This window comes from Cynocephalus volans, chromosome 3, assembly GCF_027409185.1.
Source record: "Cynocephalus volans isolate mCynVol1 chromosome 3, mCynVol1.pri, whole genome shotgun sequence".
NCBI lineage: Eukaryota > Metazoa > Chordata > Mammalia > Dermoptera > Cynocephalidae > Cynocephalus > Cynocephalus volans.
In genome coordinates, this window is record NC_084462.1 from 2,608,410 (window position 1) to 2,633,307 (window position 24,898).

Consider the following 24,898-nt stretch of genomic DNA (forward strand, 5'->3'; position numbering starts at 1 on the left):
TCATCACTCCTCTCCTCCACCCCTCACAGATCCAGGCCCTGGAACTGGACCCCAACCTCTACCGTGTGGGACAGAGCAAGATCTTCTTCCGGGCAGGGGTCCTGGCCCAGCTGGAAGAGGAACGGGACCTGAAGGTCACAGACATCATCGTGTCCTTCCAGGCAGCTGCCCGGGGATACATGGCTCGCAGGTACCATGCTGTCTCTTTGGGTCCTGTTGGCCAAGGCTGGGTCAGGGAAGTGTTGACCAGATGGCCCCAGAGGCTGGGTCAGGGAGGGGTTGACTGGATGGCCACAGGTCTCAGGGCCCACAGGATGGTGGAAGGGCTGAGAAACAAGTGTATGGAGTCGCTGGGTGCCCAGACTTCTTGGTTCTATAGTCCCTACGGCTCCTATGGGCCAGGCGCAGTGCTGAGTAATCCTGGGGACATAAAGAAGAGCTAGATTTGGCCACAGGGTGACCAACCACCCTGGTTCATCTGGGATTGGGTTTCCCAGGATGCAGAACATTCTGTGCTAAAACAGAAAAAGCCCAGGGCAAACCAGCTCAAGTTGTTCACCCTACCTGGCTAATCCCTCAAGGGACTCCAGTGTGGAGGAGAGATATAAGTGGGCACGAAGAGTCACAATCCAGGATGAGATGTGCTTTGACGGGTATCGTAGAAGTGCAGTGAGGAAGCCCTCTTCAGGCCCAGGCTTCCCCCAGGTCACTTGATGGCCAGGTAGATGAAGGGGAGCAGAAAAGTTCCAAGCAGGAGAGACAGCTTGTGCAAAGGCCCAGTGTTGTGAGAGCCTGGCATATTTCAGGAATGCAAGAAGTTTGTGGGATAGTCTCCTTCCTCCTAAGAAGTGGCTTGAAGAATAAAAGGAGTGGCAGGAAAGGTGCTCCAAACATGAGGCTGAAGGGTAGGGACTCTGTCCTGGGGTGTTGAGGAGCTGTGGGAGGGCTGTAAGCATGGAAGGAGTGGGCCAGCTCTGGGTGTAGAAAGACTCCTCTGGAGCCATGTCAGGGATGGACTGAGAGGGAAGACTGGAGGCTGAGGAAGAGGCTGGGGTGAGGGTCCATGTGGGAGAGGATGAGGCCTTGGATGGGGCCGGATCTATGTGACAGGGCAGAGAAGTCAAGGGTAGGAAGACTAAAGGGCTGAACACGATAAGATCTACCAATAATAGAATGGTATCTGCAAACAAGAAGCATTTAATAATGGCTAAGTGAAGGGAGCTTGGCTCCCTTGCTAAGGGGGCAGGTCCTGGAGGGGCTGAACCTCCACTCTCCTACTCGCCCACCTTCCCACCCAGGGCCTTCCAGAAGCGGCAGCAGCAGCAGAGTGCCCTGAGGGTGATGCAGCGGAACTGTGCGGCCTACCTCAAGCTGAGACACTGGCAGTGGTGGCGGCTCTTTATCAAGGTGAGGGCAGCCAGGGGAGGTGTCCCGAGCAGTGAGAGGACAGGGCCTTAGGGCTTGATCTGCTTGGACAAGTGACTTCTTCTGTTTGGGCCTCAGTTTTCTGCATCTGTAAAATGGGGCCAATCAGCCCAACCTTTGTGAGCTAGGATTTTTAGGTAGCATGTAATGAAAAAATCTGACTCTAACTAACATGGTTAAAAGATACAAGACTTCAGGTGCAACTGGATCCAGGGCTGAGTCAGGGGGCCCCAAGACCGCCTCAGGTTCAATGATTTGCTGCAAGGACTCAAAGAACTTTGAAAAGCTGTTATCCTCACAGTTACAGTTTATTACCATAAAATGATACAGATTAAAATCAGCAAAGGTAAAAGATGTATAAGGCAGAGTCCAGGAGAGAGAAGGCACAAGCTTCCAGTTGCCCTCTCCCAATGGATTTGTGTGGATAGCGCCTACTTCTGACAGTAACAGTGTGTGACAACACTCAGTAACTATTGCCGATCAGGGGAGGTCACCCAAGCCTTGTCATCCAGGATTTTTACTGGAGGTTGATCACACAGGCAAGGAGCACCCACATGGCTGACCTTAGTCACTCAGTCTCCAGCCCCTCCAGAGATCAAACTAATACCTCATGGCCTACGGCCCCCACCATAAGTCACTTTGTAATCATGTCTTTGATATCATAGCCTATCTGGTATGGTCCAAGGCCCAGATAAACAAACACACTCTTTATTAGGCAGGACATTTCAAGAGCTTAAAAGCTGTCTCCCAGGAACCGGTCAAGGATCAGTCCTTTCTTTGAAACATGTAGAGTTCAGACAACTGAGGCCTGCTGAGTTCACCCTTCACTGCACAAGGGTCCAAACAGTGACGTCAGTGTCCGACATTCTGTGTCTCCCTTTGGCTTTCCTCCATGATGACCACCAGTAGAGTCTTCCTGCACAGGAGTCACCAGCAGGAGGAGGCTTGCCCCCACCACCATCTTGGCCAGCTCGGTCTCCTCTTATCACACAGCTCCAGCCAGATTCCCAGGTGTCACACTTATTATCCCAGCTAGAGTCATGGGACCGTCCCAGAGCCAGTTAGTCCACATCAGATGGGCCAGGCTGGCATCACATGCCCACCAAAAGCAGAGGGGCAAAGCCAGGTCAACATGCCCCCTGGAGCCTGGGTGATCCCCCAGTGGGAAACTGGGGAGGTTTAGGGGCAAAAAGAGGTATTCAGTGTAGTTCTGAATAAGATGTCTGTGAGGTCAGCCTGTATTTCCTCAGCCAGTGTTAACTGAGCACCGACTGTATGTCAAGAACTCTTATAGGGGCTGGGATAAACGGTGAGTAAGAATAGACAAGGTCCTGCCCCCATGGAGCCCGCAGTCTGGGGCAAGAGTTGGCACACTATAGCCTGCAGGCCAGAGAGCTGTTTTTGTAAAGGCTCATTGGTTAGTGTCCTGTCTGTGGCTGCTTTTGTGCTGCGCTGGCTGAGTGCAGTAGGCAAAGCAGAGACCGTATCGCCTGTAAAGCCTCAGATACTTCCTAGCTGGACCTTGAAGAAAAAGTTTGCCTAGGTCTTGAGGGGTAGGGACGGGGTTTGGTTTGACAGGCATTAATTCATGAATCCCACAGAGAAATGTAAAATGATAACTGTAATAAATGCCATGAATTAGGGCGAAAAAGATAATGAAATACTGATTTGTGTAGAGTGGAAAAGAATCAAGCAGAGTTGTGCAGAACTGGGTAGCAAACAGTAGAACAGAAATTGTCAGAGTGGATCCCACTTAGCAAGGTGGAGAGTGGTTTTGTGAAACTTTTGCTTCAGGTGTGTGTGTGTGTGTGTGTGTGTGTGTGAGAGAGAGAGAGAGAGAGAGAGAGAGCGCATGCTCATACCTGTCCCCGTGTGTGTGTGTGTGTGTGTGTGTGTGTGTGTGTGTGTGTGTGTGTGTGTGTGTGTGTGTGTGTGTGTGTGAGAGAGAGAGAGAGAGAGAGAGAGAGAGAGAGCGCATGCTCATACCTGTCCCCCTGACCTGATTCACACAAAGTAAAGCATATCTCTCACTATGGACCTTGGACTAAGAATCTTAACAAACGCTGTCCCACAGAATAGCAGCTGCTGCAGTGTCTCTTGGATGCAGGGGTTCCTTTAGCCGAGAGAAAAAAATGTATTTAGTGGTGCTTGCCACGTACCTGTCATTCTTCTAGGCTCTTTACAAATGGCAACTCATTTAATCTGAAAACCCTGTAAAGCAGGGACTGTTGTCAAGATGAGGACACTGATGTGCTTGCCCGAGGTCACACAGCTTAGCAGGTGGAGGAGCTGGGATTTATACTCAAGAACTTGGGCCCCACTAGGAGTCGGGGAGAATGGTGTTATCCCTGGGGCCAAGTGGCCTCCTACCTTGGGAGGCAGTCGTTCCACCACCCCTCCCCCCCAGGTGAAGCCACTGCTGCAAGTGACACGGCAGGATGAGGTGCTGCAGGCACAGGTACAGGAGCTGCAGAAAGTGCAGGAGCTGCAGCAGCAGAGCGCCCGCGAAGTGGGCGAGCTCCAGGGCCGCGTGGCACAGGTGAGGGGCGGGGCCGGTGTGGGCGGGGCCGGTGTGGGCGGGGCTTCTGGCGCAGCCAGCAAGCGCAGGCCTGGGCTGTGCATAGAAGGGATAGGGTGGGGGTAGAGTCAGGGTTCACCGGGGCCAGGCAGGGATTGGTTGAGCCACGAGGTGCGGGAGTAGAGCCCTGGAGGTGCAGCTACAGTATGGGCCAGGTTGGGTTGGGGGAGTCCTGCAGAACCAGGATGCTCAGGAACCTGGGCTGTGGGGTTTGGGGGCAGGCCAGGGGCTCCACTGTGGCAGGACTATGGTATGCAGGCGGTGGGCTTTTAACTCTTTCCAGTACTTTTGCTGCCTTAAAATAACACTGGAGCAAACCCCTTCTTGAGCATTTTAATGTTTGCTTTCTCTGAATTATTTATTTTGACTAAATTTCTAGGTATAGGAGTATTAAATGAAATGTGAGTGGGTAGAAAGACCCCTCTGGGGTTATTTGGAGAATGGAGTGGAAGGGGAGGAGTCTGGAGAGAGTCTGGTGGGAGGGAACAAGACCTGAGCCTACTGGGGCTATGGGGACAGAAATGAAGGAGCTAGGGCAGAGAGAGTTAGGGGCAAAAGGGATAGAGCTGGGGACTGATGCGCTGTCATCAGTCCTGATGGAAGTGAGGAAGGTGAGAAACCTAGGAGTCTGACTCAGTGATTATGGGGATGTGAGGTCAATCTGAGATAGGGACCTGGGAGAGGAGTAGTTTGGGGGACTATGTCTCCCACTCCTGCCCCTGAGGTCTTGAGGGGCAAAGCAAGTTAGAGGGCAGAAGGGACGTGGTGCTGCACTGAGGGTTGCCCTGGGAGCACTGCCTGCTGACCACTGACCCTCTGCCCTGTCCCCAGCTTGAAGAGGAGCGCACCCACCTGGCAGAACAATTACGAGCAGAGGCAGAGCTGTGTGCTGAAGCTGAGGAGATGCGGGCACGGCTGGCGGCCCGCAAGCAAGAACTAGAGCTAGTAGTGTCGGAGCTGGAGGCTCGTGTGGGCGAGGAGGAGGAGTGCAGCCGCCAGTTCCAAACTGAGAAGAAGAGGCTGCAGCAGCATATACAGGTCCATCCCCCACTCCATGTGCCCACCAGGTCACCCTCTCCCAGACTCCTGTCTACACCACCCACATTTGCTTCTGCAAAACAAGCCTCTTTTGGCCATGAATTTGTGGAAAACTTAGCTCTGAGTGACTTAAGCAAAATAATATATATATATTTTTTTTAGTTCAAATAATGGGAGACTCTAGAATGTGTATGCTTCAGGTATGGCTGGATCCAGACATTCAAGTGATATTCTCAGGACTCTGCCTCCCTCCATCCCCTGGGTCCATCTGCCTCTATGCTGCTGCATTCATAGGCAGGCTGCTTTCTCATGGTTCCCCTTCAAGACCTAGTGTGCATTTTATACTTATGGCACATCTCAGTTCAGATGCTAAATTTTTATTGGAAATACTTGATCTTTATTTTTAGTTCATAACTTCTGCAGTTCACATACCCAATAGATACTCTACAGATTCACATACCCAAGTTGTTCCAATCATACTTAAAAGTTTTCCAGTGACTGAGTGTCGAGTTTTAGATTATAATAAAATTAAAGTAGAAAATTTAGTTTCTTGATCACCCCTATTTCAAGACCTCAAAAGTGTTTTAATCACCTCCTCTACACCCCATTGGTGAGGGAGGGATCCTGCCCTAGCATTATGGAGATGGTGGCGAACACATGACACCTGGCACTGGACAGATGAGATTGACAGCAGTTGATTAGTCACAAATACTCATAGCCCAAGTGCCATGAAAGGCCACATGGGGATTGCATTCAAGAATAGAGTGAACAAGCAAGACTCTGGAAAACCAGTTTTGTAGTAACAAGAAGGTAAGGTGACCCCTGGTTGCCATGGAAACGTGAGTGGTTTGTTTAATTCCATGGGCTGGCAGGGAACTGAAATGTGCTTCTCAGGGAAAAGCAGGTACTGTGCCTGGTTCCCTTGATAAGGAGGATTAAATGGCTAGAGGACCTTATTTGTGAGAGCAGACTGAGTAGGAAGGCTGTACTTAGGCAGCATGTAATATTGAATCTTAATTTCCAGTGTGCCCAGTGACTGCCATCATGGGCAGTAGCCATCTATATGATTTGTTTATTTGTTATGTTTACTGTTTATAATCTGCATCCCTCCCCGACTAACATACAATACATATGTAATTTCCATAAGGACAGGGATTTTTATTTATCCTCAGAGCCTAGAACAGTACCTGGCATACACTAGGCACTCAATAAATGCTTGTTGAGCTAATGAATGAAATGGGAAAACCAGTAAGAGTTTGATCCTTCCCAGCCTCACCCAGGGTATTGACCTGTCTGAGCCACAAGCCCCCGAGGTTCTTTGAACCATCCCTCTACTCCCTCCTTCCCCATCACACTCCATCCCTCAGGCCCTAGGTTCTTACTCCTCCCTCCTCCTCACTCCAGGAACTAGAGACCCACCTCGAGGCTGAGGAGGGGGCAAGGCAGAAGCTGCAGCTGGAGAAGGTGACAACAGAGGCAAAGCTGAAGAAATTTGAGGAGGACCTGCTACTCTTGGAAGACCAGAATGCCAAGCTGAGCAAGGTTAGGGGCCTGTGAGCAGCCAGGAGAGGGATGCATTGATGGGCGTGTTTGCATGGTGACAACAAGCCTGATGGCTAAAGGGTTGGTGTCCACTTTGTAGAATGAGCTCCAAGAAATCAACATGCAAAAGCTAAACTGCCAATAGGGAAATAGACGAAAGATATTAGCCCACAGTACGTAGAGGAGTGAATGGCAAATAAAAGCATAAATAGATAGATACTTGATCACTAGACATCAGTGACATGAAAATTAAAATCACATTTCACACTCACTGGATCAACAAATATATTCAAGTTGGAAAATGCTATGAATTGGTGAGGATGTATAGCAATAGTGTTCTTATGCACTGCTGGTGAGGTATAAGTTGTGTCATCTACTCTGGAGAGTAAGTTGGCAATCTCTAGTACAGAGTTGAGGATGTGTATTCCATGCAACCCGAGAATTCTACTTGTAGGTATGTATTCTAGAACTGCACTGTCCAAAACAGTAACCACTAGCCACATGCGACTATTTAAATTTAAACTAATTAACATAAAATAAAATTTAAGATTCAGGTCCTCTGTCTCTCTAGCCATAAGTCAAGTGCTAAATAGCCACATGTGGCTAGTGGCTACTGTACTGTTCAGTGTGTAAAACATTTTCATTATTCTAGAAAGTTCTGTCAGATAGTGCTGCTATAGATCACAGTCTTTCTTGACTATAATGCACAGGAATAAATATATTATACATTGAGAGTCAGAGCTGAAACATACACACATGCATGCACAACTGAGTCAGAAGTTTCACAAAACACTCCTTACCATCACTACATGTATTAGTTTTCGGCTGTGATAGTGCTGCATAACAAACAGCCCCCAGGTCTCGGCAGCTACAATAGCAATATTTTCCCCATGAGTGTGGATTGGCTGGGCTTAGCCCCAGGCTGTCCTGCATTGAAGGACCAGCAGCAACACAGGTCCTGCTCTTTTGATGGTGGCAGGTAGAAGGACAAAGGCCAGACCAGACCACACAAGCACTTTTAAGTCCTCTGCTTATATCACATCCACCAGCATTCTATTGGCCAAAGCAAGTCACATGGCCAGGCCCAACCTCAGTGGGGCAGGGCTGACTTTACATTCTTGACTTCAGTGGGAGACTCAACAAAGCAACATGGCCAAGGGCATAGATACATAATAGTATTATAGGGAGACAGTGAAAAGTTGAAAACAGTAAGCCAGACACTGGCTCTGAAGTTTTCTATTCTACTCTGTTCCATTTCATTCTTTTTAAGGATAGGGCCAACCCACTTCATTAATTTCCAAAACCACTCACAGTTTGAAAAGTCCTGTTCTAGACCAGTGTTTCTCAGACACTAATGTGCACTTGACTCACATGAGGAGCTTGTTAAAATGCAGATTCTGATTCAGCCAGTCTGGGGTGGGAACCAAGATGTGGAATCTCTGGCAAGCTCCCATTTGACAGCGATGCTGTTGGCCTATGAACCGTGCTTTGAGAAGTAGCAGGGGTCCAAAACTCACACACAAATGTAGCAGATGTGCAAGGATGTTCATTGCAGTATTGTTTGTAACAGCAATTGGTTGGAATCAACTTCAGTGTCCAGCAGAGGGATAATGGGTTAATGAATGGAGGTGTACTTTAAATAATGAGAGTTACTGCACTGCAGTTTACAGTGTGAACCAGTGGGAGTGGGATGGGTGTCTGGACCCACAGGATGGGAAGAAGAGGGAGAAGGTTGGGAGAATGAAGGTCAGGGGAGGGTGAGGATGAGCAGAAATGCAGACGAAAACAGCACCAGAAGCTGCAGGTCTGGCAGGGGCTGCTCCAGGCCCAGCTCCTGACCACCCCACACCTCCCACTGCCCCTCAGGAGCGGAGGCTGCTGGAAGAGCGTCTGGCTGAGTTCTCGTCCCAGGCGGCGGAGGAGGAAGAGAAAATCAAGAGCCTCAATAAGCTACGACTCAAATATGAGGCCACAATTGCAGACATGGAGGGTGAGTGCCCACCTGCCCAGTGGGGAGCTGTGGGGGTCGGTGCACATTCCAATGGGGGACCTCGGCCAAGCCTCATGTTGTGGGGTCTCAATGGTCATTTCTGCTAAATGGGATAGGAAAGAGTGCTCAGGACTGACTGCGTGTCCTCCCAGCTCTTCCATTCTTTATGTATCTCTAAATCCTACTCTTTCTTTCTCCTTGATGTCTTAGGTCACTCTCACTTTCTCTCCATCTAACTGCTCCACTAACTGTCTGTTTCAGACCCATTTTTGTCTCTCCATCTCTTGCTGTGGACTTAGAATCAGAAACAGAAGGGAAAGGGCACAAGGAGGAGGCTGAGGAGAAGACAGGGCTGTGGACATGTGGCAGAGAGAGTCAGGGGAGGAGCAAGGGGCTGCCATTGGGGTGAGGAGAAGACAGTGCCTAGGGGTCTGGCCTGGGGTCTAGGAGGATGGTGGGGTGGTCCCCGAGATGGGGATGCTGGGAAGAGGAGAGGGTGTTGGAGGAGATGCTGAGCTCGGCCTTATATGTGGTGAGTGCTGGGGCCATGGCCTCTGTGGGAGCTGCTGGGCTTGTGCGTCTGGACACCCTTGCACGGCCCCCACTCCCACCTCCAGACCGCCTGCGGAAGGAGGAGAAGGGCCGCCAGGAGCTGGAGAAGCTGAAGCGGCGATTAGATGGGGAGAGCTCAGAGCTGCAGGAACAGATGGTGGAGCAGCAGCAGCGGGCAGAGGAGCTGCGGGGCCAGCTGGGCCGCAAGGAAGAGGAGCTGCAGGCTGCGCTGGCCAGGTGCGGGCTGGGTGGGCTCGGTAGGGGAAGCAGCACAGGTGCATGGCCTGGCAGCAACAGGACACCCCAGTCAGACACTCCTGGACACATACACCAGCTGAGCCACTCACTAGCCATGAACAAGCCACATCCTCCCCAGGTCTCAGTATCCCCTTCTGTCAAATGGAGATAGCAAGAGCTCCAAGCCTTCCACATTGAACAACCCACAGTCACCTGTGATTTCACAAGTGGCTGCTTGTGTAAGGAATCATAATAATTATAGTTGCACTTGTTCACAATTATTGAGCTCCTACTGTATGCCAGATATGGGGCTTGGTATTTCCAGTGCTTTTTATGCACCATGCTTCACGCAGTCTAAGACACCCTTCATTATAGGTGCAGCTCCATTTCAGAGATGTTAAAATGTGAAAAAGTGTGCATTGTAGAATTGATGGTACATGGTGTATGTGTGTGTGTGTGTGTGTGTGTGTGTGTGTGTGTGTGTGTGTGTGTGTGTGTCTGTCTGTCTGACTTCTGGGTTCAAATCCTGGCTTCTCCCCTTTTTGGCCATGTGACATCACTGCTGTAGCCCTGGTTTCTTTATCTGTAAAGTGGGGGCAAGTTAGAAGCTCTACTCCTGTGGTTAGTGTGGGGATTAAATATGAAAGTGCTCCTTAACGCTTGTCACACCCTAAGCTCTCAGTAAATACTGAGTGTTTTGTTACTACTTTTGATTATTACCCTTGCTTTTGCTTTTGCTTTTTTTGTATTGAGGTGAAATTTACATAAAAGTAACCATTTGAAAGCGTACAATTCAGTGGATTGAGTCCGTTCACAATGTTGTACAACCATTACTTCTTTCTAGTTTGAAAACATTTTCGTCACCCCAGTAGGAAACCCTGTACCTATTAAGCAGCCACTTCCTATTCCCCTCCTTCCCAGCTCCTGGCAGCCACTCATCTGCTTTCTGTCCGAATAGGATTTGCCTGTGCTGGGTATTTTTAAGTGGAATCATGCAACATGTGGTCTTTTGTGTTATTTTTATTGCTGTCCTCTAGGGAACCCCTGTGAAGTGGGGTGTTCATTGTTCATGTCCTCTCGCAGACCAGGAGTCTGCTGTGCAGAGAGGTTGTCACTTGCCAGGGCAGGTGGCCAAGCAGGGGATAATAACCCAGGCCTGCATGGCTCCCTGAGTGATGAACGCTGCAGCCCGACTCAATTTCTCTTTGCAGTGACACTGCATGGGGGGGTGAGAAGCCATAACCCATAGCGGTTATGAGGAGGGACTCTAGGTCTGCCCTACCACTCACTAACCAGGTGACCTGGACACGTGCTTTCCCTACTCTGGGCCTGTTTCCTCATTTCGCATGAACGTTAAATAAGGTGATACAAGTAAAGGGCTTGCATGTAGCAGAAACTCAGTAAGCATCACCTGTGATTACTGTTGGCGTCATTCCCATTTTGCAGCTAAGAAAACTGAGGCTCTAAATACTGGAATCATGTGCCTATTGACAGAGCTAGGATTTGAACCCAGGACTGTCCACCCCCAAAGCCCACGTCTGGTCTCTCCACCCCTAGAAATCATCACCTCACTCCTGTCTGCTCCTGTACCAACTTCATGGTCTTTGTCACCCCAGGGCAGAGGATGAGAGTGGGGCCCGAGCTCAGCTGCTCAAATCCCTGAGGGAGGCACAAGCAGGCCTGGCTGAGGCCCAGGAGGACCTGGAAGCTGAGCGTGCAGCCAGGGCCAAGGCAGAGAAGCAGCGCCGGGACCTGGGTGAGGAGCTGGAGGCACTGCGGGGAGAGTTAGAGGACACGCTGGACTCTACCAATGCGCAGCAGGAGCTCCGGTGAGGCCCGGGGCCCAGTGGCTGCACAGCCCAAATGCACACAGCGCAGGGGTAGGGGGTAGAGGACTCGGGTGTGAGGTCTCTGTGTACACAAGGGTTAAAGGATTCAACAATTGTTTATTGAGCACCGGCTCTGGGCCCAGCTTCAGCCTAGCTAGGGCAGACATGAGTCAGACCCAGACATCATCCTAGGGAACTCCTAGTCTCAGGGGAAGCAAAGATAGACCCGATTCTGAACAAAGGATGCTTTAATGGAGTAACATAGGGCATTACAGATGATAGAGGGCCCAGGAAGACTATCCTGAGGAAGGGTCTTTTGAATAGGGTTTAAAAGGTGAGTAAGAGTTCACCCTTCAAGCCACGCTCTTCCCACAGCATCACTGCCAAGATCCCTTTGGGAGTGTAGAGTGAGGTCCCCGTCCTTGAAGGGAAAGACGACGAGGAGGCAGGCACAACCAGCTGTCAAGGGGCTCCCCCACAGTCCCTGCCTTCCTCTATTCTGTAATTCTGTTCCCTTTCCCCTTCTCTCAATAAAAGGTCCAAGAGGGAACAGGAGGTGACGGAGTTGAAAAAGGCTCTGGAGGAGGAGACACACATTCACGAGGTGGCAGTGCAGGAGCTGAGGCAGCGCCATGGCCAGGCACTGGGAGAGCTGGCTGAGCAGCTGGAGCAGGCTCGGAGGGTAGGTTGAGGCAGGGGGAAGGGAGTGGGGAGAACAGGACGCCGGGCTGGTGGAGGTACCTATGGCTGGTCATCTTCCTGGGGTTCTTCGAATATGTCTTCCATTCGCCTTTCATTCAGCGAGCATTAATTGAGTACGTACTATGTCCCGAGGATGGTGCTGGCGACCCAGCAGTAAACAAAACAACCGATACTGCCTTCCCTTGTGGACTTCACGTTTTAGTGAGAGAGGCAGAGAGTAAACAGTATAAACACATTTATAATATATATTGGGGTAGTAAGTGCTATGGGGCCATGATGAACAGGGAAAGGGGAATCAGTGCTGAGGGAGGGGGTGTGATTTTAGAGAGTCCATGGAAGAATTCTGTGAGAAGGTGATATCCGAGTAAAAAACTGAGGGAGGTAAGGGGTGAGCCATCTGGGCTTCAGGGGGAAGCATGTTCCAGGCAGAGGGAACAGCCAGTGCAAAGGCCCTGAGTCAGGAATATGCCTGAGTGTTTAAGAAAGAGCAAGGAATTCCAAGCAGAGGGAACAGCCAGCGCAAAGGCCCTGAGGCAGGAATATGCCTGAGTGTTTAAGAAAGAGCAAGGAATTCCAAGCAGAGGAAACAGCCAGTGCACAGGCCCTGACCTGGTGGAGAGGAGGACTCATAAACCTTTGCTTGTCTCTCTCCCTGGCCAGGGCAAAGCTGCATGGGAGAAGACCCGGCTGGCCCTGGAGGCTGAGGTGTCCGAGCTGCGGATGGAGCTGAGCAGCCTGCAGACTGCACGTCAGGAGGGTGAACAGCGGAGGCGCCGCCTGGAGTCCCAGCTGCAGGAGGTGCAGGGCCGGGCTGGAGATGGGGAGCGGGCACGAGTGGAGGCTGCTGAGAAGCTGCAGCGAGCCCAGGTGAGTGGGGTAGCCAATGAAGGGGTCTCTGCTGTGTAACCTTGGGTGAGATACCTGCCCTCTCTGGGCTTCTTTTTGGTCCACATCAACCCTGCTGTCCCATCCAGCTGTTCCAACATAATCATGCCTGAGTAGCTAATATTTGGTGGGCAGTTTCTGTATATCAAGCATTTTTTTTGTAAGGAAAAACTAATATTGTTCCAATTTTACACAAGAGGAAACTGAGACCTAGAGCTGTCAATTTGATTGCCTAAGGTCACTCAGAGCTGAAACTCAAACCCAGATGTGTCTGACTCTTTGGCTCTTAACCCTGCCACATCCTTACTTTCTCTTCTCTTCTTTTCTTACTTTGAATAATTCATGGTCTGATTAGAAATTTATGGTGTGAATGCATGGATCAGTACAAGGACAATATCATACTGTGACTATTCTAAGAAAAGTGGGTTGGGTTTTTTTTGTCTTTTTTTGTGACCGGTAAGGGTATCGCAACCCTTGGCTTGGTGGCGTTCGCACCGCGCTCAGCCAGTGAGCGCACCGGCCATCCCTATATAGGATCTGAACCCGTGGTGGGAGCACTGCTGCTCTCCCAGCGCCGCACTCTCCCGAGTGCGCCACGGGGTCGGCCCGAAAAGTGGGTTTTTAAAACTTAATTTTATTCTGTTTTTAACTAAATGACCTATTCATTCATTTTCGAGAATACAAACAAGTAAAAAGAATGAAGGGAAGAATGACAGGGTTTTTTTTTTGTTGTTGTTGTTTTTTTAAGAATGACTTTTAATTCCCCACCCCCTGCAGGGAAACCACTACTACTGTTTTTTAATTTCCAGATTAAAATAGTGTATTAGTTATGGTAAATGTTAAGCTGCTATAACAAAGAGCCTCCCAAATTCACCAGCTTAAAGAAAAGACATGTGTCTTTTCCCTCTCAAGAAATAGGCTCAGGGTAAGCTTTGGAGGCTGGCAGGCACTCTGCTCCATGAAATCACTCAAGACCCATATTCTTTTGTCTTGTTCCACCATACCTGAGGGAACCTTGACCTCATCTTCAGGGTTGTGCGCACATCTGTGCTCGAGCTTAGGAAGGGGAAAAGAGAAAAAGTGACATAATTTGCATGTTTAATTTTGCTTTTGTTCCATTGGCCCTAACTTAATCACATGACAACAGCTAGCTGCAAGGGAGTCTGGGAAATGTAGTTTCCAGCTGGCAGCCATGGTCCTAGTTAATAGTCTTTCATGGTGGGAGCAGGGAAGAATGAATTTGGGGGTACAGTTAGGGTCTGTCCCAAATGGAATCATGCTTCTTGGTGGTCACTCTACTAAGCTCTTTACATATTACAAAAGTAAAAATGACACTAAAAGTAGAGCTAGAGGTTGGTAGAATGAGTTTTAAGCAGTTTTCCAGTAGAACTTTCTTCAGTGATGGGAATATTCTGTTTGCACTATCCACTAGCCACATGTGACACTGAGCACTAGAAATATGGGGAGTACAGCTGAGGAACTGAATTTTTACTTTTATTTCATTTTAATTACTATAAATTTAAATTTAAATAGCCACATGTGGCTAGAGGCTACCATATTGGATAGAGCCATTCTGCCTGGGCTCAAATCTCAGTTCTACCACTTGTAGCTGTGTGTTCTTAGATAAATTGCCTACCCTCTCTGTGCCTCAGCTTCTCTTCATATAATCTGGGAATAACACTGGTATCTACTTTATAGGGTTGGTGTGTGAGTCAGTGAGCCAATACTTAGTAAGGCACTTAGAATAGATTCTGGGCACACAGTACACTCTCAAAAACTGTAAAATGTTCTTATTTATTGAGCATTAGATATATATGCTAGCCACTGAGTTAGGCACTTTATATTCATTTCCTGTAATCTTCATAGCAGCCTTAGGAGGTAGGTCATGTTATCATACCCACTTTATAGATAAGGAAAATGAGGCCCAGAAAGGTGGAAGTCACTTGTCCCAGGTCATATAGCCAGAAATACCAGGTCCAGGTCAAAATATAATTTTTAAAAGTTCAAATCGTGACTTTCATGAACAAAGACATAGTAAGCATACATCAAAGATGTATTTAAAGCATTTATGAGGAACCAAGCAGGATAGCAAAGATGTTCAAGTGGAGACATAGATATACATGTATATTCAACAAGAGGGAGAATGTTGGAATGAAGTGGCTTGTTTAGAGACAACTGATTAAAGCTTTAGATTATCTTCTCTACTGGGCAGAATCATTTGCAACTTAACCGTCTTCTTCATATAACTCCACAGTGTAAGTCAGAGAGAGTTTCATTCCCCTGGAGAGTGAGAGGGACCCAAGGCAGGCTTGTTGGACAGTCCTGTTCTATGACAGCAATTCCAAGTTTTCAGATAAATTTTCTTATACAGAATTTAAACCCAAACTTGTTCCTCAAGTGCACTTTAGAAAGGGAGATAAGGAGGCTCAGGGTAAGGCAGAAGTGCTGGAGACTCTTGTCCAACAAACATTTATTGAGCACCTACTGTGTGCCAAGCCCTGCTGTGGGCCCTGGGGACACAGCAAGGAAGATGAGGAGGTCTCTGCCCTTGTGAAGGGAATAGTCCAAGGGGAAGGCAGTGATGAACTGCCTATTTTCTGCAGCAGAGGAGCAGGAAGGAGCAGGAGCCTTGCCCAGGATCATTGTGGTGGTGATTTTTTGTGGGGTGGGGTAGGGGAAGGAACAGCTTTATTGAGATATAACTCACATACGATATAATTTGCCCACTGAAAGTGTACAATTGAATGGATTTTAGTATATTCCCAGAGTTGTACAACCATCACCATAGTCTAATTTTAAACCATTATCATCACCCCCCAAAGAAATCCCATACTCTTTAGCCATCATCCCCCAAGTCTTCCTGCACTCCACCCAGGCAAGCACTAATCTACTCTCTGTCTCTATAGATTTCCTATTCTGGAGATCGTATATAAATGGAATCATACAATATGTGGTCTTTGTGACTGCTTTCTTTTACTAAGCATAATATTCCCAATGTTCATCCATGTTGTAGCATGTATCAGTGCTTCCTTCCTTTTCATCGCCAAATAATACACTTTGTGTGGATATACTGCATTTTGTTCATCCATTTATTTATTGATGGACATTTGGGTGGTTCCCACCTTTTGATGATTGTGAATAATGCTGCTATCAACATTCCATGTCTATTTCTGCATAGACATATGTTATCACTTATCTTGGCTACATACCTAGGAGCGGAATTGCTAGGTCATATGATAACTCTATGTTTAACCCTTTGAGAAACTTCCAGACTGTTTTCCACAGCAGCTGTGCCATTTTATATTCCCACCAGCCATGTCTGGTAGAGATTTCAGACCAAGAAATAGATGGGATTGGCTGGGTGGAAGCCACAATTAGAGAGCTTCATCCCAGCTGCCTCTTCCCACAGGCTGAACTTGAGAATGTGTCTGGGGTGCTGAGTGAGGCTGAGTCCAAAGCCATCAGGCTGAGCAAGGAGCTGAGCAGCACGGAAGCCCAGCTACATGATGCCCAGGTGATGCAGCCCACCCTTCAACCTCACCATTACCCCCCCATCCTTCTCCTGACCACAGCTGACATTGTCCCCTCCATCTACAGGAGCTGCTGCAGGAGGAGACCAGGGCGAAGCTGGCCTTGGGGTCCCGGGTGCGAGCCATGGAGGCTGAGCTGGCAGGGCTGCGGGAGCAGCTGGAGGAGGAAGCAGCCACCAGGGAGCGGGTGGGCCGTGAGCTGCAGACCTCCCAGGTGCAGGTGAGCAGCCCTGAGCAAGACCTTCGAGGGGGCAGTCCCCCAAGCTGTTCCTCTAGACTCCCCAGCTCAAGGATGGGCCTGCCATCCACCCAGTCATAAGCCAGACCCCTGGGTGTTATTCTCACCTCTTGACTCTCCCTCACTCCCTATAGACCATGCCCAGCCCTGTCCCTCTGCCCCCTGACTGCCTCATCCCCTGCTCTCCATCCACACAGCTCCAGCCCCAGCTCTGCCATTTAGATCCTGCTCTCAGCCTCTCCCCTTCCAGTTCATCCCTCACATAGCCGCAGACGTCTCTTTCTACACCCAGAGCTGACCCTGCCTCTGCCCTGCTCATGGCCCTCCTGTGGCTTCCCGTTAACCCCTGGACAAAGCCCATGCTTCTCAGCAGGGCACTTGAGGCCATGTATTCTGTTATTTCCTTCATCTTTAGTTGTATTATCTCTATTTTCACTGCCACATTTCACCTGGAAAACCCTTTCATTCTTCTGAATTTAGCAGCTGCTGTTAGAAGCTTTTCTTGACCACTCCCCTCTTTCTCCTCTGTGTCAACTTCGGTCATCTTGGGTTGGGACTGTCTCTGCCCATGAGTCTCCCCACCAGACTGTAAGCCCCTTCAAAGCGGAATGCCACCTGAGTTAGATCTGGGTCCCTAGCACAGACCAATGTAGAGCCTCAGGTATGGTTATGGCTGTTGAATGAATGAGTACCTGCAAATATCCTTCAACTGGCAAACTCCCATGCATACTTCAAGGCTCATCTCAAATGCCACCTCCTCCAGGAAGTCTCTCCTGAATGTTCTAAACAGATTCTGAACCCTTCCCATGGACTCCCATGCTGCTATACATCTTCCTCAGCCTCCATCACCCTGCCTGTAATGCTGTGCCTCCCCCATGAGACTGAGGGTTTCCCAGGGAAGAACCTAGGTCTGATTCCTCTCTGGTGCTGGCAGGAGTCATTTTAATCCCCTGAAAGAGTTGGGCTCGTGGCACTGGCAACATCAACTCCACTCCGAGAGAGAAGAGCCCAGTGGAGTGACTTCTTTCCCTTTCCAGGGCTCAGTCTCCTTATCTGGGAAATGGGGCACCACCACTTCATATCTTCAGCATGGCCATGACTGCTACCCACCCTGTCTCTCCTCCCCCAGCTCTCAGAGTGGAGGCGGCGCCAGGAGGAGGAGGCGGGGTTGCTGGAGGCAGGGGAGGAGGCACGGCGCCGGGCAGCCCGCGAGGCCGAGAGCCTGACCCAGCGCCTGGCAGAGAAGACAGAGGTAGTGGAGCGGCTGGAGCGGGGCCGCCGCCTGCTGCAGCAGGAGCTGGACGATGCCACTGTGGACCTGGAGCAACAGCGGCAGCTCGTGAGCACGCTGGAGAAGAAGCAGCGCAAGTTCGACCAGGTGGGGCACCTCAGTTTACCCAGCTGGGAAATTAGCCAGTTAATCTATCCTTCCCGTGGTCGTTGTGAGGAATCAGTAACATGAGATGTCACGCTCAGCTCTGAAGTGGTGGAGCACCAAGAAGCAACACACTCTTGGCTCTGAGCCTCTGTAAAACAGGACACCCCTCTGTCAGCCACTTTTATGCCTCTTGTCTAAGCATAATTATTAGTCGCACCACCTTTAATTTCAAAGATGTAGTTTGGGTGATGAAATATAGGAATAGCCTCTCAGCACCCCAGAGGGTGCTTATAAGGATTAAATGAAGTAACAGATTTCACTTGTTCAGCTGACTCATTGGGTACCTCAGGCAAGTTGCTTTTCTCATCTCAGCCTCAGTTTACCCATCTAGAAAATGGGAATAATGCCAAGCATCTGGCAGCCTGAGGATGAGCTAAAATCACAGAATCCCAGAGAGTTAAGGTCAAGCGAGCCTGAGGTTCAAATCCCTGCTCGATCTCTTTCTAACCGTGTAGCTTGGGCAAACTGTGCAATGTTTCTGTGCCTGATTTTGTTCATCTAGAAAACGTAGCAGCAGTGGGAGGGGGCATTATTTTGCCCTCATATTTGAAAGATTTTTCACTGGACGTAGAATTTTAGGTAAACAGTTTTATTCTTTCAACAATTTGAAGATGTCATTCCATTAACTCTGGCCTCCATTGTTTCAGACGAAAAGTTAGTACTCATTCAAATCATTGTTTCCCTGTAGGTAATGAGATGTGTTTTTTTAGCTGATTTAAAAATTGTCTTTTTGTCTTTGGTTTTCAGCCGTTTGACTATGATATGCCCAGCTATAGGTTTTTGTATGTATACTGCTTCAGGATTGCTGAGCTTCCTACTGTTATGAGTTGATTTTTTGATCAAACGTGAAAATTTTCAGCCATTATTTCTTCAAATATTTTTCTGTCCCACACTCTCTTTTTCCCCTTCTTCTTGGACTCCAAATGCACGTATATTTTTGATAGCCTAATAGTGTTCCAAAGGTCATCAATTTTTTTGCATCTTCTTGAATTTTATATAAATTCTTTTCATATAAATCTCTTTTTCAATTGGTTTCTTTGAAACAGGATAATTATTTTGAGGTTCATCCATGTTTTTGCATGTACCAATAATTCATTCCTTTTTTACCGCTGAGTATTATTCCTGTATAGATAAGCCACATTTTGCATATCTATTAGCCAGTCGATGAACATTTGGGTTGTTTCCAGTGTTTGGCTTTCAGGAACAAAGCCTTAGTCTTTCTAACAGGTGTGTAGTGGTTTTAATTCGCATTTCTCTAATGACCAATGATGTTGAACATCTTTTCATGTGCTTATTTGCCATCCATATATCTTCTTTGGTGAAGTGTGAGTTCAAACTTCTGGCCCATTTTAAAAAATTGGATTGTTTTCTTATAATTGAATTTTGAAAGTTCTTTATATATTATGAATACAAGTTACTTGTCAGATATATGCTCTGCAAATGTTTACATCCACTCCATGGCATGTCATTTTATTCTCTTAATAGAGTTTTTCAAAGAGCAGAAGTTTTTAATTTGGGTGAAGTCCAATTCATTGATTGGTTATTTTATGTATTGTGCTTTTGGTGTTGTGATTAAGGAGTCTGCCTAACTCAATGCCATAAAGATTTTTTCCTATTTTTTTCTAGAAGTTTTCTACATTTAGGTTTATATTAGGTCTGTGATGCATTTTGAGTTAATTTTTATATGTGTAGTGCTACCGTGGCTTCAAGTTAATTTTTGTGAATATAGACATCCAGTTGTTCCAAGACCATTTGTTCTCCACTGACTTGTTTTTGTGTGTGTGTTGAAAGATCATGTAGTGTTACTCACTTCTTTTTTCTTTTTCTTTTTCTATTTCTTTTTCTTTTTTTTTTTTTTGAGGCTGTTTTGCCTCTTTTAGATCCTTTATAATTTCATTTTTTAATTTTTCTTTTTTTGTGTGTGTCTGGCCAGGATAGGGATCCAAACCCTCATATGAATTTTAGAATCAATTTGTCAGTTTCTAAGAACAAAAGACTCCTGATTTGGGGCTGTGCTGAATCTATAGATTAATTTGGGAAGAACTGACATCTTAATAACATTGAGTTTTCTGACCATGGAACATATTATATATATCCATTTATTTAAATATTCTTTAATTTATCTCAGAAATGTTTTATACTTTTCAGTGTACGTCTTTCACACTTTTTGTCAGATTCATTTCTATGTATTTCATGGTTTTGAGGCTGTTTTAAATGATATTGTTTTTATTTCAATTTCTGAATGCTAGTTTGTAGAAATATAATCATTTTTGAATATTAATCTAGTGTTCTACTAAAATGAGTGGCTAAACTCACTTACTATTTAATGTTAGGGTTTTTAAAAAATATATAGATTTCCTTGAATTTTCTATATAGATGATCATGTTTTCTGTGAATAAAGACAGTTTCACTTCTTCCTTTACTCTTTCTTTACCTTTCTTCTGGGACTCCAGATACATGTATGTTTGACTGCTTGATATTCTTTCACAGGTTATTAAAGCTGTGTTAAATTATTTTTATAATTTTTTTCTTTCTTTGCTCTGTTTGAATAATTTCTATTGGCCTGTTTTCTAATTTGCTGATTCTTCTAATGTGTCCAATCGTCTTTTAATTTCATCCAATGGCTTTTTAATTTTAGATACTTTGTTTTCAGTTCTAGCATTTCTATGTGGTTCTGTTTTCCAGTTTCAAATCTCTCCTAAAATAATCCTGTGTTTTCACCCATTATGTTCATCTTATTCTGAAATTTACTTATCATAGTAAAGTCTTCGTGTGATAATTCTAACATGTAGCTCATATATGAGTCTGTTTTCATTCTGATTTTTCTCTTAAGTATGATTTCTATTCTCTTCCTTTTTTGCATGTCTTGTAAGTTTGTTTACCAATTACCATATCTTTTAAAAAAACAACAACAGTAAAGGTTGAAGTCCATTTTAACAAGAGGAAGAAATATCCTTTCCTCTCTTGGGTATGTAGATTGAGGGACTGGTGGGTTTGATCCATTCAGGAGCTGAGCTGGTTTGGGACGTGGTTGCAACTTTAATCCCTCTACTTCCCTCTTGTGTCTCTGCCTTTGCCCATCTCTTTGCCTCTCTCTTTCTCTTTGTGCATGTGTGTGTCTCTCTGTTTCTCTCTCTCTGTCCCCGGCTGCTCCTTCTTCCCCATCCCTTGTATACTCCTTTCAGCTAATCTATTTCCCCTCACCTCATATCCTTCAACCTGGAAGCTCCTGGCAGAGGAGAAGGCAGCTGTACTGCGAGCGGTAGAAGAACGTGAGCGGGTCGAGGCAGAGGGCCGAGAGCGTGAGGCCCGGGCCCTGTCGCTGACACGGGCACTGGAAGAGGAGCAGGAGGCACGTGAGGAACTGGAGCGCCAGAACCGGGCATTGCGGGCCGAGCTGGAGGCGCTACTGAGCAGCAAGGATGACGTCGGCAAGAGTGTGAGTGAGGCCTCCACTCCCCAAGCCACACCTGTACACACACTTGATGAGGGAAGACACACACACACACATATGCCCTCACACACACAGCATGAAAGATACCAGCCGTCAAAGTCACATGTTCACGCACAAACACTGAACCGGAGGAGAGCTGCTGACCAACAGAGTGTGAGGAGAATCTGCCACCAAACACGTGTGTTCACACACACGTGGAAAGTCGGGTGAGCTGTTCACTGGAGATCCAGGCACCATACACAGAACACGAGGAGACTCTCTCATCAAACATACGTAACAGGATATGAGAGCTCACAAAGTATGCATGCTCACATTCACGTACATGAAAGGTGAGGAGAGCCTCCCGTTAAACACATATGTTCACACTCAGAGTGTGAGGAATACTCACCACACACGTGTGAAAACTCAGAGAGAGAGAACGTGAAGAGAACTTACCAAAACACACAACCTGAGAACCTGACGTAGGTGTGTACACATACGAGTGCATACACCACATACACACACCACACACACACACCACACACACACACACACACACACCACACACCACACACACACACACACATCACACACACACACACCACACACACACCACACACACACCACACACACACACACACCACACACCACACACACACCACACGCACACCACACACGCACACCACACACACACCACACACACACACACACACCACACACTACACACCACACACACACACCACACACACACCACACACACACACACACCACACACCACACACACACACCACACACACACCACACCCACACACACACACCACACACACACCACACACTACACACCACACACACACACCACACACACCACACGCACACCACACGCACACCACACGCACACACCCACACCCACACACACCACACACACACCCACACACACCCACACACACACACATACACACACCATACACCACCCACCCACACACACACACACACACACACACACACACCCCCACACACCACACACACACACACACACACATCACACACACACACACCACACACACACCACACACACACACACACCACAAACACACACACACACACACACACCACACACCACACACACACATACACACACATCACACACACACACACCACACACACACCACACACACACACACACACCACACACACACACCACACACACACACACACACCACACACACCACACACACACACACACACACCACACACACACCACACACACACACACCACACACACACACCACACACACACCCACACACACCCACACACACACACATACACACACCATACACCACCCACCCACACACACACACACACACCACACACACACACACACCACACACACACACACACACACCCACACACACACACACCACACACACACACACCACACACTACACACCACACACACACACCACACACACCCCCCACACACACACCACACACACACACACACACACACACACCACACACACACCACACACTACACACCACACACACACACCCACACACACACACACCACACACCACACACACACACACACACCACACACACACACCACACACTACACACCACACACACACACCACACACACCCCCCACACACACACCACACACACACACACACACACACACACACACACACCACACACACACACACACACACACCACACACACGCACACACAGGATGAGGGCTCCTCACCTTACCCACTTCCAACCCCACTGAGCACACACAGGCTCCCCCACCAGGCTTCTGTCTTCCCCTGACTCATACATCCTTCCAGGGCCTGGAGGGAGTTCCCTAGGCCTGTTCCCAGGCTCCCCTTACCCAGCCTGTGTCCCAGCCTTCTGAAAGGTCAAGATGGCCAACCACACCCTCCACTCCATCCTTTCTTCTTTCATCCACTAAATACATCTGTGGAGCACCAGATAGGACAGGCCCAGGGACATAGGCCACCCTCACTAACAGTGGGAGGCACTGGCAGAATCTGTGTTTAGTTGAGTCCCTGGGCAGACACCCTCCCAAAACCCTGTTTTTATTTCCCAACAATGTACTGCTAGGGATGCGACAGATGAGGAATTTATCTTCTCCATGTGCTTTGGCATTGATCCAATGGAACTTTTTCAGCCAGGCCTGAAGAGAACTCCCATCCCCCTGACATACCCCAGCCTGCAGCCCCAGGAATACTAGAGCTGAAACTCAGCTCATACTCAAGCAGTTAAGATCTGACCTTTGGGAAAACCATGAAGTTATTTGTAGTGACTCCACAGGCCTTTGTGGGCAATAGGAGGTGGATGGCAGAAAGCTTGATCCCTTTGAGTAAACACAATAAATTGGCAGGTGTCAAACAGGGAGACCAGGAGGTCCCTCCCTAGGGGTGAAAGTAGACACTGTCACTGACCAGAATTTTAATGAGGATAGGTTACTTGGGCAGTGGCATCCCTGCCCTGTGGAAGTCACAGTCCAGTGTGGGAGGTGGGTGTTACACAAAGAGTCACATAAGCAAGTGTTAAATGACCATTGTGGCTAAGTAGGAGAGGGGCTCAGTGCCAGGAGCATGGATAACAGAGAGGTCCTGAAGGTCAAGGGTGACAATTAAGGAGAGGCACAAGGAGGGGTCTCTGAGAATTCATAAGACCAGGTCTGTTTTCACAGAGCATTCGAGGTTTTAATTTACACCTCCCTGAAAGATCTGGGAACCCCAAAGCTACAAAAAAAAAAAAAAAAAAAAGAAAAGAAATAGAAATAGATAGGAGGAAAGTGAGACTCTGGGGAGACTGGCAGAAGCCAGCACTGATAGCCCTGGGGCTGCGTGCCTTCAACCCCTTTTCACACAGGATTCCTGAAGATGAAGCCCCAGTGAGGTGAGTTCACAATCCAGAATTACAAAACTCCAAGGGAATAATCCACCACGAGTGAAATTCAGCTGACGAACACTTGAATTAGACTCTCAAGAGCTTCACATGATAGAATTATCTTGCGCAGGTTATTAATAAAATACGTTTTAGGATGTTTCAGAATGAGACACAGTAAGTAGGTGCTCAGTAAATGTTGAATGAACAAAGTAGAATGGACGTATCAACTTGCTGCCTCCCCATCCTCCATCAAAGCTTCCCCCACTCTACCCAGGGTCCTAGCCTCTCCCTCCCCCAGTGACCCAGGCACCCTGTGCTCACTCTACCTCCCCACCAGGTGCATGAACTGGAACGAGCCCGCCGGGTGGCAGAACAAGCAACCAATGACCTGCGAACACAAGTGACAGAACTGGAAGATGAGCTGACAGCAGCCGAGGATGCCAAGCTGCGCCTGGAGGTGACTGTGCAGGCTCTCAAGACACAGCACGAGCGTGACCTGCAGGGCCGCGACGAGGCTGGTGAGGAAAGGCGGAGGCAGCTGGCCAAGCAGGTACATGCATGGGGTGCGGTCCATCTGG

The 24,898-nt window shown here is 48.0% G+C and overlaps 1 protein-coding gene across 3 annotated transcripts in view; it reads left to right on the plus strand.

The window, feature by feature from the left end:
- MYH14 (myosin heavy chain 14) overlaps positions 1-24,898 on the plus strand; it is an 87,340-nt gene that overhangs the window by 50,214 nt on the left and 12,228 nt on the right. For all 3 annotated transcript variants that reach the window (XM_063092200.1, XM_063092199.1, XM_063092201.1), the window contains 15 exons: positions 30-190; positions 1,299-1,407; positions 3,833-3,964; positions 4,835-5,041; positions 6,446-6,583; positions 8,450-8,573; positions 9,191-9,362; positions 10,979-11,191; positions 11,729-11,873; positions 12,554-12,760; positions 16,188-16,292; positions 16,376-16,528; positions 17,676-17,924; positions 21,211-21,423; positions 24,658-24,870. In XM_063092200.1, coding sequence (XP_062948270.1) covers positions 30-190; positions 1,299-1,407; positions 3,833-3,964; positions 4,835-5,041; positions 6,446-6,583; positions 8,450-8,573; positions 9,191-9,362; positions 10,979-11,191; positions 11,729-11,873; positions 12,554-12,760; positions 16,188-16,292; positions 16,376-16,528; positions 17,676-17,924; positions 21,211-21,423; positions 24,658-24,870 — 2,541 coding nt within the window. The remainder of the gene's footprint in view (positions 1-29; positions 191-1,298; positions 1,408-3,832; positions 3,965-4,834; positions 5,042-6,445; positions 6,584-8,449; positions 8,574-9,190; positions 9,363-10,978; positions 11,192-11,728; positions 11,874-12,553; positions 12,761-16,187; positions 16,293-16,375; positions 16,529-17,675; positions 17,925-21,210; positions 21,424-24,657; positions 24,871-24,898) is intronic.